This window comes from Protopterus annectens, chromosome 3.part1 (genome assembly GCF_019279795.1).
Source record: "Protopterus annectens isolate FY-2018-M chromosome 3.part1, PAN1.0, whole genome shotgun sequence".
Lineage (NCBI taxonomy): Eukaryota > Metazoa > Chordata > Ceratodontiformes > Protopteridae > Protopterus > Protopterus annectens.
This window is the reverse complement of record NC_056732.1, coordinates 481,935,355-481,951,811: the sequence shown is the minus strand read 5'-3', so window position 1 is coordinate 481,951,811 and position 16,457 is coordinate 481,935,355. Positions and strand designations below refer to the sequence as shown.

Genomic DNA, 16,457 nt, shown 5'->3' with positions numbered 1-16,457 from the left:
TCGATAGTTCCCGGGATCAGTGGTGGCTCTCCCACTGTGGAGTGGGATAACTGTTGCTGTGCGCCATTCAGTGGGCACAAAGCCTGATGCGAGGCTATTATTAAACATGGTGCTTAAGTGGGGAGCCAGTTTGTTCTGAAGTTCATGTAAAACGCAGCCTGGGATGTTGTCCGGTCCCCATGGATGCTGTGTTTTTGGCTTTAGAGAGTGCAGCTTTTACCTGGTAGTTGTAATTACAGGGACTCTGCATTCTTCCTGTATAGATATGGGCCCTTTAGGGGGTGACAGGGGGGTAAAGTTAGCACTGAACCGATATGCCAGGATGTTGGCAATATCAGTTGGTTCTGTAATTTTCATGCCTTTGTGCTGTAACTCAGAGCAGATCTGGGTGTTGCCATCTAGATTCTTGACATAGCTATATAATGCTTTGTGGTTGTCCTTGGATTTAGTGGCGATTTTGTTTTCGTAGCTAGCTTTGGAGGATCTTATAAGGGATCTCAGCTTCTTACTGAGGCTGACCAGGGAGCTCCTCCACTCATGGGATTTTACTCTCTTTTGCAACAGTTTCTTCCTTCTGTTGTAGACGTTTGTTTATGGCAGGGGACCACCAGATTGGCTTCCTTTTTTTGGAGGATAGCGTCTTGGTTCTGTTTGGGATAGCATGATCCATGCACTCGTTAAGTGCATTTGTGTACGATAGTACAGCTGTGTGAAATCTTACCTTAACAATAGGTGTCTCTCTTCACTGTTGCAGTATTTGCTCCCTCCCTCCAACCACCTCTTGCTTGTTCTGCATGTTTTCCTTCTGGATGTGCATGGACTCCTTTGTCCTATGGTGACTATTCTCTTTTGGGGCAATTCAGTTCTAGGTAGTTGCATCTCTATGTCCCTTTCATACCCTACGTTCTTTGGAGGGAGAATAAATGTGACGTAAGGTGCATACAAGATCTTTCTTAGGCTTTTTCCTACTGGCAGAACGTCAGGCTGCCCTGGGCAGGACATCCCTTCTTTGAAAAATACTGCAACAGTGAAGAGAAGGACATCTACTGTTATGGTAAGATTCTACACAACTGCACTTCAGGAATACCAGTTTGGCTAAGTAAGCATTGTAAGTACTTAAGACATTTTTTCATGATAACTAAACTAAAATTGTAAATATTGTACTTAAAATTAGACATATTTCTCATAAATTCACCATGTCACGCTTCCTTATACTCTTAATTTCTGCTTTTATTCTCTCATTGCATTACTCCATATTGCAGTTTCACAAAATTGAAATAATACTTCACACTAACATATCTAACAATTTCGTCTTCCTGTAACTACATATACTTGATACACTTCTCACACTAACACTAGTCACACTCCACCTATCTTATTCTATACCTATCTTCTCCTGTGTTTGCTCTCTGAGACAGTACCAATAGTAAGGCATGCTTTGACAAAACGTACTAATAGAAAAGTGTATAAACCATTTGATATAGGCATGTACTTTCTCTTTTACTGCATCTTGTTCTAACCATACATTTATTGTACTTTGTGTTAACTTTTGATCTTGGCCATGGTGTCTATATAGTCTTTTTGTAATCCATTTTTATGTGATAATTAAAGCTACCAGTGAATGCATATGTTGCAAGAAAACATTCAATGCAATAAAACAGATACAACAAATTGGAACTTACGGTTAGGTTTGCAACAATTACTTTCGGATCATCTGTTTAAAAAAATAAATAAATAAATAATGAATACAATTTGAAAGTTGTTTTGGTAGTACATCAAAATTGCACATAAAATACTGGAATGTAAAACGTATTAACTGTCTATGTCTAGCTACCTCAAGCAAATACAAGCATAAATTATGGAGAAACAAATAGCCATTAACACCACAGCACTTGCAGTTTCATACAAATGCAACAAATACACAGGGAAATAAGAGTGACAAAATGAACCAAGGAACAGTAAAGATGATATATTATTCAGCTTAACATAGCTGAGTAAGATCATCAGCTTTAAAAGAAAAAATAAAACTAGTATAAAGAGGCAGACAGTGATGTTCCATGTGGAGTAATCTTGCATCCCAACTCAACAGGGTGGGCACCCCTACATAGTGATGCAAGGGAGTTCCCACCAGTGGAAGAAGCCCCTAGACCAAACTGCTTAATTTGCATAACATATAAATGACACCCGCTCAAAAATCATGTCGAAACATGGCGACATTTTTAAGAACAGGCAGTTGAAAAACTAACAGTGTTGCCATCTTCCTGTATATAATCTGCATGTTTTAAATCTAAAAGTAACCGTTCTATATTTCAGATGTTCAGTGACCCACACACACCTTCAGTCAGATTTCTGTACACAGGCTCATGAACAAGAAGGGAGCTCCCTACATTATACAGAACCCCTGACAGTATCGCACTACAAAGATAAGCAATTCCATGGGCAGGCAGGAGGCAGCACAGTGACACAGCAAATAATGTTGTCACCTCACAGCAAGAGGTTCTCCGGTTTGATTCCTGGATGGGGTACCTTCTGTGCAGAGTCTGCATGTTCTTTCTGTGTTCGTGTGGGATTTGTCCAGGTACTACCTTTTCCTCCCACATTCCAAAGACATACAGAAGGTGGATTGGACATACTAAATTGGCCAGAGGTGTGTGTGGGCATGACAGTATTCAGTGTGGAAGGACTACTGCAGCGGGGCTAGCAACCTGGTGGTGTAAACAATGCCTGTAGACGACCGTCACTGGTGAAGTGACACTCTTGACCCTATGTGTAAAAATGGGAAAAAAAGGTAAGGGCTGGATTAAAAAAAAAAAGAATGAAGTGGCAAGCCAAGAATGCATTTCCACTGCTGTTTTGACTGTTAGACACAGTTAAGTGGACACACTGAATGCAACAGTTTAAACAACTTAGACTGTTTGATACAATTTTCAGATTCACAGCTTCTGAATGCATTCCATCAATAGGATCCAGAAGGAAGTTTTCTTATGTGTGCACTGTAACAATTCTGTATGCTACCTTAGAGTATATGCCATCCAACATTATCATAAATCAGTTTCATGAATTATGGTACTACCAGGACTGCACACAGTGGTAAATATTCTGAAAAAGCTACTAAGTAAATCCTGTATGATGCAGTTTACTTCAGAGATGCAGTTCAATAGGTTCTACCTTCCATTTTCCATTATGTTAGACAGGGTTTCCTGCATAACGCCTTAAATGACATCACTGCATAACGCAAAACTAAGACATTCATTTTCCACATTTGCTAAATTAATACTGTACTATGAAATATCTAAAATATCAAGAAAACTACACATTTCTTTGGTCAAAGGTTCATATTAGGGTGTTGATCATGTGGACCACTTGTAGCCTAGCCAGCAATCCCACCCATCTGCCAAGACATGAATTAAAATATTAAACTGTCTGGTTTCTGCCCTTTCCATTAGGACTAGAGGGGCCAGATCACAGATGTACTTACAAATGCCAATCCAGTCAACCAGATTATGATTAAAAAAGGGACGTGGGGATACTCTGCTTCACCTCTAAGGGGAGTCAGTTCCACAAAAAAAAAAAGGCATTTTCTGTGATATCTGTCTTGCCAACAGTTCCTAATTAAATTTTGGTGGAATTTTAGGGTGGTATCAGTTTTGTAGATGTGCAGGAAGTTACACAGGGCCAGAGCTTTTAAGACTCTGCAGGCAAAGCAGAGATCTCCTCTCAACAGTTGGTAGAAAATGGAAAAGAGGAAAGAGCACTTTAAAGCAGTCATGTTAATTCAAGGTGGACATGCCCTTGATATTTCAGCAAAGAAATGTTGCATCCTTAGGCTGGGTCATATGCCTAGCAAAGTCCATACCAAAGAGTGCAATATATTCTACTATTGGCCTGATAAGTGAGGAGTAGAGGGGGGCAAGGACTTCCTTGGGTCTAGAAGATATGCCCTTTATCAGCCTGGCTATATAAAATGATTTCAAAACAGTGGTCACATGGTAGTAAAAGAATAGTTCATTGTCAGTGAAGGTGTCCAAGTCATGGCAACTGATTTGATTTTTCTTTTTTGGGAGGGTAGCCTATATGATAGCAGAAGTGCACAAGAGGCTTGCCATCATTTTTTGGCATTTAGTTTGAGGCCAGGGTCCAAGTACCATTTGTTAGGCCCACATGGAGAATAATCAGCTCATCTTTGGTATTTATAATGGCTCCAAATTCGTAGTCATCAACAATTTTCATAAGCCGCAGATCTTTGGCATCTACATCAACATCAGAGAAACAGACATCAAAAAAAGAGTGGTCTCAGGACAAGTCCCTGAGGGACAACACTGGTCATTTTTTTAGTATTAAGTGTGCCTGTAACACTAGCAGAGTGGGTTCTTTTGGTGAGACAGTTTGCTATCCAGCAGGTAAAACAAGAAGTTATGTATTCACCATAACGTTCGATGTATGTAGTCCATCTCGCCTCACATTCTTACCCGTGGGTTCGTAGCCGAATGTCGGCTCAGAGTCCGCCATACTTTGGCTTGAAGTCTTTCAATTGGCTGGGCTAAGATGGTATCCCATGCTGCACTGCTCTCTATCCCCAGATCTAGTTTGCTGCGAGCACCAGCACTCACTCTCCATGCATAACACCACCTAAGGAAGGAAGAACAAGCCAAGAATGAAGGGAACTCTGAAACCAGGCCTAACCTCCAGTTCCTCTAGGACAGGGGAAGGTGGGGGGGGGGGTAAGTAAGAATGTGAGGCGAGATGGACTACATACATCAAACGTTATGGTGAGTACATAACTTCTTGATGTTATGTAATCCAATCTCGCCTACATTCTAACCCATGGGACAGAGTCCCCAGCATCTAAATCCTGGGAGGCTCAGTGGAAAATACTCCTGAGCACTGTGGAACCAAAGGAAGACCTGCCTCTAGATACCACATCTAACTTGTAATGAGTAACAAAGGTGTGAGGAGATGTCCAAGTAGTCGCAGCACAAATATCATCCATAGACAATCTGGCCTGAAAAGCTGTAGATGTAGATACAGACCGGGTAGAGTGAGCCTTCACTCGGAATGGTAAATATCTTCCCCCTGAAGTATAAATGAAAGAAATACAACTGGAAACCCACCTGGACAATGTGACTTTGGAAACAGGAGACCCAATTCTGTTTTCCAAAAAAGAAAAACAACTGATCAGATTTTCTGAGGTCCTTCGTTCTGTGCAAATAAAATCGTAATTGTCTGTGCACATCCAACTACTGAAATTTGAATTCTGCCTTGTTCGAGAACTGAGGAAAAAACACTGGTAATTCAATGGATTGGTTAAGGTTACTAACTGACGCTACTTTGGGAAGAAAGGAAGGATTAGGTTTGAGAGAAACCCTGTCCTTATAAAAAACCAAATAAGGTGGTTTAATTGATAAAGCTTGAAGCTCCGAAACACGTCTGGCTGACGTGATGGTTACCAAAAAGTCAGTCTCCAAGTTAAGAATTTTAAATCACAAGTGGCTGCAGGCTCAAAGGGGGGGTGAAGTAAGACCCTGTAGAACAAAGTTCAAGTCCCAGTGCATAACAGGTTCAGAGACAGGAGGATGGAGCAACAACGTGCCTTTCAGGAAAGCCTTACAGAGTCTATTTGCCATTAGATTAGGTTCATCTGCAACATGAAAGGTAGAAATCGCCAACTGACTTTAATGGTAGCGGCAGCTGATCCCTGGTTGAAAAGCATAGAAAGGAACTCCAATACTGACGAGACTGAAGCTGTGTAAGGGTCAATCTGTTTGGCATGTGCCCAGATGGAAAATCTCTTCCATTTGCTGTAATAAATCTTCCTGGTCGAAGGCTTATGAGAGGAAGATAGAATATGAACCACCTCCGGCGAAAAATGGTGAAGCCTAACTAATGACGGAAGTGGAGTAGCCAAGCTGTCAACCGGAGGGTCCGAAGAGAGTGATGGAGCTGCTCTGACATGTGAGTCAGTAAGTCTGGTTGTGGGTCCAGAATCCAAGGAGCGTCCATGAGATAGGGATGGAGAAAGGGGAACCAAATTTGATGAGGCCAGTGTGGAGCAATCAGAATAATTTTGCTTCCCAAGGATTGTGCTTTCTGAATAAGCTTTGACAGCAAAGGAACTGGAGGGAAGGCATATAGTAGACCGGAGGGCCAATCGTGGACTAAAGCGTCACTGGGTGACTCCCCCTGAGGGGGGATAAGGGTGAAGTAGCTGCTGCATTTGGCATTGAGGGGGCTGGCAAAAATGTCACAGCAAGGCTGACCCCACCTGCGGAAAATCTGCTCTGCAACTTGACAGTTCAGGGGCCACTCGTGAGGCATCAGAATAGCTCTGCTTAGCCTGTCTGCGATCACACTGGACTTCCCCGGAATGTGCGTTGCTACCAGAAAACGTTGGGAAGAGACTGCCACACTCGCATGGCGTCTCTGCAAAGGGGATACAAATTGGTTCCTCCCTGTTTGTTCAGATACCATACCACTGACATATTGTCTGAGTGGATTGCAATAGTCCGAGAGGAAGAAAGCTATGAAGTGCTTGCAATGCTAGTAGCACTGCTCTCAACTCCAAGACATTGATATGCAGATGCATCTCGTGCTCTTGCCACGTGCCTTGGACTGTCCTGCCTAGATAATGCCCCCCCCCCAATCTGGGAGGCATCTGTGGTCACCGTGGCAACCGGAGGCGAAGGAACAAAGGGCTTTTCCGCATTGAGGTTGTCTGTGTGAAGCCACCAACTGAGATCCTGTTTGCACCTGTCTGGGAGTAGAATAGGGTGAGAAAGTGGAAGACGTTGAAGAGACCACTGGGCGAAGAGTAGCCACTGAAGGAGCCTCATATGTAACCTTGCCAGGGTGACTAACAATCGTAGCAGCCATTGTCCCCAACAATTGGAGGACCAATCTTGCCTTCACTCTTCTCAAAGGGAGCAAGGCATAAATCTGTTGTTGTAAGACTCTGATTCTTTCCTGTGGTAGAAACGCCCGCATGAGGACGGTGTCTAATTTGGCGCCTATAAAAGGTGACACGCGGCGAGGGCAACAAGGCAGATTTTTCCCAGTTCAATGTGATGCCCAAATGCTGACATAGGTTGATAGTAGCGTCTCTGGTCTGAAGTAACAGATGCCTAGTGGTGGCAGTAAGGAGCCAGTCGTCCAGGTATGAACACACTTGGAATCCCTGACGTCTCAAGTGAGCAGTCACCACTGCCATGCATTTGGTAAACACCCTGGGGGGTCTGTGGTGAGACCAAAGGGCAGGGCTCGAAATTGAAAGTGACTGGCTCCCAGCTGGAAGCGTAGGTGACTTACGCACAGTCGGGCCTCCCATCAGGAGTGGCAGTAGGGAGAACCACAAAAGGAATCTAGGTCTCCCGAGTTACGAGGGCCTCCTCTGCCCCTAGGGCAGCATCTACCTGAATAACTACCCCTCCCCCTGCCTCTGGAGGTGGACTCACCTTGTGAATAGGGGAAAAAAAACTCTGATTTCTTGAACCACATCTTCTCACCCCTCTGGGCCTTGGGATATGGTCTAGAGGGAAGGGAAAAATGAATTTCTACAGCGGAGTTTTTCCCTCTTGCTCACACCTAGTGAGTGTGTCTTTCACCTTGGTTCTGAACAAAGAGGAACCATCAAACGGGGCGTCGGTGAATGTAGACTTGAAGGCCTCCGTGAAATGACAAAGGCGGATCCAGGCATGTTTCCTAAGAGTGACTCCTTAACTTGCTGCCCTACTCGCTCCCTCGGCTGAGTGACAGATCAGCCTCATGGAGGAGTTCGCAATAGAATTGAGGGTAGACATCTGAGCGGTGACCTTCTGAGCCACCGCCTCAGAAACGTTACCCGTTAGAGTATCTCCAAGCTCCTTTAGGAGATCTCTCTGGAGCCATGTAAATTGTGATAAGTAATTCACTGACTGCAAAGTAAAGGCCGCTGAAGAAAACGTATGCTTCCCATACCAGTCCATAGTCCTAGACTCCTTGTTAGGTGGATGGACGGTGGAAGAAGTCTCAGCCAATTCCTTAAAGGCCGCTGAAGAAAACGTATGCTTCCCATACCAGTCCATAGTCCTAGACTCCTTGTTAGGTGGATGGACGGTGGAAGAAGTCTCAGCCAATTCCTTCTTGGTGGCCGCTGCCACCACCATGGCATCCACAGGGACTCCCTTGGATAGAAATTCCTTATCAGAAGGGGCAGAGAAAAAATTTATTGGGTCCCCTGGGTACTGGTTCCACAGAGTCAGGGGTTTCCCACACCCTTCGACAAACCAGATCCAGAAGCCCCTTGAAGGGTGAAAACACCCAGGAGGCAGGTCTTCAGGAACACTAACTCCTCTTTGGAGGGGGCTTTGGATGGCCAGTCACCTCTCTGCTTCAAAATCTCTAGGATGTCAAAGAAAGAAACATCCTCAGAGGATGACTTAGGGGACCTCTTCGATGTATCTGTGTTGTCCATTTTCATTCTTCCTGAACGAATGGGTTCGGATCTGATCCTCTAATCGACTTGGCCACTTTCTCTAGATTCTAGGACTTGACTCTCGAGTATCCTCCCTTAGCCATAATGCAGTAAAAGCAAACAGAAGTCACTGGAACCACGAACTGCTAGTAAAGATGATACGTGGGGGGGGGGGGGGGGTCATGGTCCCAGTGACTTCTGTTTGCTTTAACTGCTTTCGATGCTGAAGGTTTACTGAATTTACTTGAGTACTGGCCTTACCCATAATGCCCCTGACCACTGTATTACCTCAGAGCAAATCTGCTGCTACTACACAATATCACAACAAAATATCTCAACATAGCTATGAGAGAAAAGTGATAGCTGAAAAATGAGGAGCTCAAACAGGAATTAAGGTTTCTAATAAAAATTCCATTAGGACTCTTCCAAAGACATGGATAGGGAGTAGGTGGGAGGGAAGTTTGAGGAAGAATGAAAATGAACAGCACAGATACATAGATATGGTGAGTAGATAATATTTATATCTGATGTCATTTTCATTTGTTCCTCAACAAATGGGACAGAGTCCCCAGCTATGTTCACCTTGGGTGGCTCTCACGGAAGGATGTTCCATAGAACTGCAGAACTGAATGCTGCTCTATTTCTGAAGGTTATATCCAATTTGTAATGAGAAATAAAAGTATGAGCATTAGACCATGTGGCAGCTGCACAAATGTCATCAATTGAGGTTCTAGCCCAAAAGACATCTGATGTAGACACAAGATCTAGTTGTGTGAACTTTGGTTATCTTGGCAAGGCTAAGCCTCTCAATAAATAAATGTAGGAAAGGCATTATGTTATCCATTTAAGCTAGTGTAAATTTTGAGGCTAGTTTTCCCATCTTATCACTTGAGGAGGAGACAAATAACTGATCAGTTTTTCTAAGCTCCTTAAGTCCTGTGAAGGTAAAAGCAAAGTTGTCTATGCACAGCTAAATGATGAGGGTATATTCTCCTTTGTTGTCAAATTTGAGAAAGAAAACTGGTAAACTGATCACTTAAATGATGTGCAATTCAGAGGCCACTTTGGTAGAAAGGAAGGATTAGTACATAAGGTAACTTTTTCCTTGTGAAAAATCAAATATGGTGGTTTGGAAGAGTGCTTGGAGTTCAGCTACTCATCGTGCTATAGTGATAGCCACCAAAAATACAGTTTTCCAAGACAGGAACTTAAGGTCTACTTTAGCCGAAAGATCAAATGGTGACTGTACCAAGGTTTGAAATACCAAAGTTAGATCTCAAAGTGGAGCAAGATCTTGAATTGGGGGGGTCTAAGTAAAAATGTACCTTTTACAAATGCCTTACATAACTTAGATGTAGCTAAAGTAGAAGAGTTATCTCAGATGTAATAGGTGGAGATGGCTGCTAACTGAACCTTGATGGTGGAGAAACTTGACCCGCTTTGACAGTTGGAGGCAAGGAAATCTAAGACAGCCATGAGTGGTGCAGTGAAAGGATCCAAGTCTTTCTGCTGAGCCCACAAAGAAAACCTTTTCCATTTTCCTAGTTGAAGTTTTGTGGGACAAGAAAATAATCTGGTGTACTGGGGAGAAAAGCCTGGAATGTCTAGCCATTACTGGAACTGGAGAAATCATGAGGTCAACTTAAGGCCTGCAAAATCCAGATGAATCATTCCTGAGGGATGTGACAGGGGATCTGGACTGAGATCCAGTGTACATGGCGGACATAGTAGGTGAGACCATAGGAAGGGAACCCATATTTGCCAAGGCCAGTAAAGGGCAATGATGATTACTTTGCTCTTCAACCAGAGCACTTTCTGAAGAAACTTGGGGATTAGCCCAGAGTGCCAAATGTGGCTAAAGCATCTCTCGGTGAATGTCCCAGAGGGGGAATTAGGACAAAGAACTTGTATTTGTTGAAGGGAGAAGCAAATAGATTGCAGCACGGTTGACCCCACTTGTGGAAGATCATATTTCCCACTGATGGATTCAGATACCACTTGTAAGGCATTAGAATAGTCCCTACTGAGCTTGTCCACTAAGAAGTTGGACTTCCCCGGTATCTGTGTAGCTACAAGAAAGCAACTGGAGATCACCCACTGCCAAACTCTCATTGCTTCTTGACATAAAAAGTTAGGATTTGGTTCACCCTGTCTATGTACCAGACAAATGTCTGAATAACAATCATTCCTAGTGGAAGAGAACTCTGAAGGAAATACCACTCTCATCTCTAGGACATTTATATGCAAATTGGTCTCTTCTGGCGACCACGTGCCTTGAACGGTCCGTCTCAAGTAATGTCCCCCCACCCCAACTGGGAGGCATTCATGGTCCGTGTGATGTTCGAGGGAGGAAGAATAACTTGATACCCTTAACACATCTCTTCTGAGTGAATCCACCACAGTTGGGATTTTCTGCAAACCTGAGAATTTTATTGGATGTCGTAAGGGATGTTGATTAAAGGACCATTGCACTGCTAAAGTCCACTTGAAGAATTGTCATATGAAGATGAGCAGCTGGTATTAAATTTAACGCAGCTGCCATCAACTCTAGGGCTTTGATTACCATTCTTGCTGGGGGACAAGGATGAGGAAGAACCTGTCTGACATGCGATTTCAAAGTAAGAACTCTGTTTTGAGGCAGAAGAGCTAGACAATTGACTATCTAGATTAGCCACTATAAACTCCAAGACTTGAAATGGTTGAAGTTGCGAGATGGTCAGACTGATTGTAATTCTCAGAGAGTGAGATAACTGCAGTAAGTAATCTTTGGCTCTTTCCAGAAGATGCCTGGTCAGTGCGGTAAGGAGCCAGTCATCTAAAAGCACTCAATTTCTGCAGTCTTAGATGAGCTGCTGCCATTGCTATGCTTTTGGTGAACACCCTGGGGAATGTGATGAGACCAAAGGGCAGGGCTCGGAACTGATAAGTGACTGGCTCCTAGCTAGAAGTGTAGATATCTTTGAGAGCACCTGTTCATTTAGATGAGATAGTACACATCTTGAAGATTGAGAGAGCACATCCAGTCGTCCTTATGTAGAAGAGGCAGAATGGACTAAACAGTGACCATCCAGAATCTGGAATTCTTTACAAACTGATTAAGATAATAGAGATCCAAAATGGGTCTAAGGTCCCCTGTTTTTTTTGGCATCAAAAACTTTGAGTAAATTCAGGATGATATTTGGTAGGGAGTGGGGTGGGACTTCTTGGATGACTCTCTTGTCCAGCGGCTTTTGAATCTCTAGAGCTGCTACCTCCCTCTGATTGGGTGAAACATTGGGGAGTCATTTCCTTTTCCTTTCAGCAAATTGCAAAAATGGAATGAAATATCCTCTGAATACGACCCTTTGCACCCATAAATCTTTTATGATGGCTATTCAGGCTTTTAGGTGCAAAGACAAGTACCCCCCCCCCCAACTGCCTCTAGAGAGGGGTAGTCAGGCAACCTTTCAAGAGTACTGAAAGGATCTGTCCGAGAAAGAATCTTGAGACACTTGATTCTGCAGACACCCTCTGCAGTGTGGGCGGTATAGTCTGTTGTAGCTATTTCCTCCTCTGCCTCTGGGGGAAAAGTCTCTTCATGATTCTTGGAAAGGTCCTTGAGATATCCAGAACCGCATCTTTTTACCACCGTGTTGATTCCTAGCAAAGTGTCCCTGTGGGGTAGAAAAGCTGATTCCCATAGCAGACAAAGTCTTTCTGTCCTTCTCACTATGGAAGAGAGTCTCTTACTGTTGGCCCAAACAAAACAGATCCATCAAAAGAACCACTGATGAATGATGCCTTGAAGGGCTCCACAGAATCACACAAGCACATCCAGGCATGTCTCCTAATAGCTATGCTTGAACCGGCAGCCCATGAGGAACCTTCAGCTGTGTGTGAAATTAACCTCATGGACATGTTAGTAATGGATTGCAGAGTGGCGAGTCATTCGGAGGACTTCTGCTCCTCTGCAGATATGGATAAATGGAGTAGAGTTAGAGAGCTCCTCCTCAAGTAAGTCCCTCTGTAACCTAGTGAAATATGCCAAATAATTTAGTGACCACAAGGCAAAGGTTGGTGCTGCATACGCTCACTTCCCAAATCTGTCCAACTCCCTAGACACCCTATTAGGGGGATGGACAGTGGAGCTCTGTTCATCTAGCGCATTCTTAGTGGCTGCCACAATGACCATGGCATGTACAGGTATTCCCTTGGTCCAGTGTTGTCTGTCTGGAGGAGCATGCAAAATCTTGTTTGGACGATTGGGGATCAGTTTTACAGAGTCCAGTTCCTTCCATTCTCTGTGGAAGACAAGGTCAATAAACTCATCAACAGGTGGGGTAACCCAAGAAGTAGATGGTCCAGACCCAAAGGCTTCCAAGAACACAGATTCCTCCTAGGAAGGGGTTTAGGAGAGACCAACCACCTTTCTGGCAGGGATTTCTAAGATGACCCCAAACAAAACATCTTCAAGTGGAGATCTAGGGGGACCCTTCCCCTTCATCAAAATTGATGCCTTCTGTGAGGGACTCCTGCCTGGAATCTAAATTGCCTCCTCTTGCACAACCTCTTTTGAAGAACCTCTTCAGTGGTATGCTCTGGAGAGGTTGGATGAAGCAGGGAGTTCTCTGATGGGAACTGCCTGACAGCTCATCTGGGCTGGCTGTTCCTGAGATGTAGAATAAGAAGACTCGAGACACAAGATCCGAAGAAGGAACAGGGAATGGATCCGAAGGAGCAAGAGCAAAAACTAATATGGGATAGGAGAAAACCCTCTCCACCACCTCAACAGCAGAAGGACCAGGAGAAGCAGAGGACAATCTTATGGGAGCCAAAGCTCTCAGAGCAGACAATCCAAGGCCCTCCGCTCCAGAGGGAGGAGTTGGAGCCGGGTTGTCCAACACAGAAACTCCAAGGGGAAGCAACCACTCCAAAAGCTCTGGAGTCCAGGTCAACTCTTGGATCCAGCTCTGAGAATCATGTTACAAGGGAGTAGGAGCAGATAGTTTCAGGGAAGTCACCAGAGTGGAAGGCAGAAGAATTTTTGGATCAGACAGTTTTGACTCTGGGGGCTCCTCAGATCCAAGGGCATTTATCTGCTTGATATACGATTTTGTGCCATTTTTAGTTGACTACATTTTAACAGATTGGAAAACTCCATCACTGAAGCTTTTGAAGAAGTATGCAATACTGAATACTGCTGAGGGTAGTATTAATGTTATAGATGCAAAAAGGCGGCTTGGAAGCAAGCATGCAAAAACAATGGTTAGATGGACTTTTTGGTGAAGGAATGGTCTAGCATGATAAAGAAGCGCCAGCTTTTGATGAGTTTTCTTAATGACATTATGGGTATGAATACTTTAGTATAGATGCTCATCAACAGTTACTCCATGGAATGTAGTGGTGGTAACTTTGTTTTCTTGTTTTTTTTTTAAATTTCTCCAAATCTTTTGGGTTTCTAATACCATGACAGGAATGGACTCCATTCCTAAGTCAAAGTGCGATTAACGTTCATGAAATTAGTACTGTTCCAATCTTTAATGTCAGCCAAAAGTGCTCTTCGCAGCACCTGCAATGTGCCCAGTAATGACTCCTCCTGCAATTCCTACGGGGTTACATGGATTGGTAACGTATTTAAATATGATTGTAAATTTTTTTTTTATAAGACCCGTTGCTCCTACTATTATTGGTACTGTCTGGGTATCTTTCTTCCACACTGCTCTCATTTCTGCCTACAGATCCTGACATTTTATGACTTTTTGTCAGTCTGTATGCAACCCACTGTAGTCACTGGGTGTGGCAATTTCAATGATCAACGCTACTTTTGTCTTCTTTTCATGGACCACTATATCATTATGGTCTGGAGGATATCCAGTTTGGAGTCATGATGGTGGCTGCATCTTTGTTTGTAGATGATGATGATGTCTTATTGGCCTCTGTTGACTCCAAGAAACAAACTTATCCACATGAGGTAGTGCCATCCCCAGACCACTATTCACTCTGTTCAATAACAGAACCAATATCTCTGTTTTTTATCCCATCCACTTGACATTCAACATTAAGACACTCCAGTGTATATAAGACATCACAATCAACAGAGGCCAAAGTATTCAAAGGAAGATATCGCTGCAGTCCAAAGGTCCAAGTCCAGAAAGAAAAAATGCAATGCGTAGAATAAACAGGATAGGACCACCACGAAATAAAACATATAACAAAATTTATTTCATAAAATGGAATAAGCGCTTTTGCGTGCTACCAAGGCATGCTTCTTCAGATTTCACTAAACAATTAAAACCATTAGCTATATATATTCTCCATTTAATTGAGTACACCTGAAACAATCAATCATTAAACAATTAATTCATCTCATTAGTTCAGTTGAGTTTCAGCTACAGATTAGCTAGAGCAAAGCTTGTGAAGTCTACCTAAGTTAGCATATTCATTTATCTTATTTAATGACCGTCTTAAGTGAAATCTCATAAAACATATATATTATACCATGACCCCCCCAAAACGTGCACGCTGATTGGCCAGTGTGCCCGTTGTAAATCGAGATATACTAATGGAAAAAGGTCCGGTTGCCCGGACTTTTTTCCATTAGTATAACTCGTTTTTTTTAAAACACTGTCTCGCTATGTTAAAAGGGTTTAACATAGCGAGACAGCTTTAAAATAAGCAACGGAGATCTCCGTTGCTTATTTTAAAGCTGTCTCGCTATGTTAAACCCATTTAACACAGCGAGACAGTGTTTAAAAGCAATGGAGAAAGCAAGATCTCCGTTGCTTTTTAGTGTCTCGCTATGTTAAATGAGTTTAACATAGCGAGACAGTTTTAAAATAAGCAACGGAGATGTCCGTTGCTTATTTTAAACCTGTCTCGCTATGTTAAACTCATTTAACATAGCGAGACACTAAAAAGCAACGGAGATCTTGCTTTCTCCATTGCTTTTGCTCAACTCTGATGTACCGCGCAGGCGCCGCAGTACATCAGAACTGCCTCGGATGCCAGACATCTGCGGAAGGGCAGTAAACAGGCATTATATTATGCCATTATTTAAGAAAAGTAACAGTTTCTTTTCTTAAATAATGTCATGGTATAATAGCAATAACCCACTTCTGGGTGTGGTAATGCTAAATTTACCCACGGTTGGCTTTTTATCCTCGGGCTCGCCACTGACCAAACCACGCCAACCGTGGGTAAATTTTGCATTACCCACACCCAGGCGTGGGTTATTGCTATAGTGCACCATATAGAAATATAAAGGGCAATATATCTATTCCAAAAACATCAAAAACTACATGTCTTATATGAAAACAGCAAAAATATAAGAATAACTAATATGTATAAAACAAATCATAAAAACATGTCACAAATCTCAAATACACACATTCCTACTATAATAAATATATATGATGTTTAAAAGTCGTAACCAAATAATGTATGGATAACACTTTCAATGTGAATTGCAATCAATCAACAGAGGCCAATAAGACATCATCATCATCTACAAACAAAGATGCAGCCATCATGACTCCAAATTGGATATCCTCCAGACCATGATGTCACCTTAATTTCATCCATAAAATAAACCCAACAAAAAGGGAAATATGACACATCACTACTGTAGTCTTACTCCTGCCTCAAATGCATGCGACTTAATGCTGAAAATGTGGCCAAATATTTCACCTCTCAGACACAGGAACTGAATGGCATGCAGCAATTAGCCCTGTGATCCCAATACCACTGTGACGTCTCTCAAAAGACATCCCATGAATCACGATCATACTGGCTCCATAAAGCGCATGTAATCAGTACCGGCAAACTGGTATATCAAACTCAAATGAAAGTGGAGATGATTTGGTTTGTTTTTCTTGTCCAGATTTTAATGTTATAGATCAAAATGATGTGTGTATTAATGGTTCTAATGTTAATCAAGATTTTTTATCAAACATAATAGGAAAATGTAATGAAGTGAATGTAACTAGCCAGTTATGTGATTTTCAGGTAATTCAGGATGTTAACACTATAGGGG

At 42.8% G+C, this 16,457-nt stretch overlaps 1 protein-coding gene across 1 annotated transcript in view; it reads right to left on the bottom strand.

The window, feature by feature from the left end:
• Positions 1–16,457, bottom strand: part of ENPP2 (ectonucleotide pyrophosphatase/phosphodiesterase 2) — a gene marked incomplete in the record, with an annotated part of 2,364,887 nt that overhangs the window by 1,281,665 nt on the left and 1,066,765 nt on the right. The window contains 1 exon segment of the mRNA XM_044066921.1: positions 1,683–1,714. Within this exon segment, the coding sequence (XP_043922856.1) occupies positions 1,683–1,714 (32 nt within the window).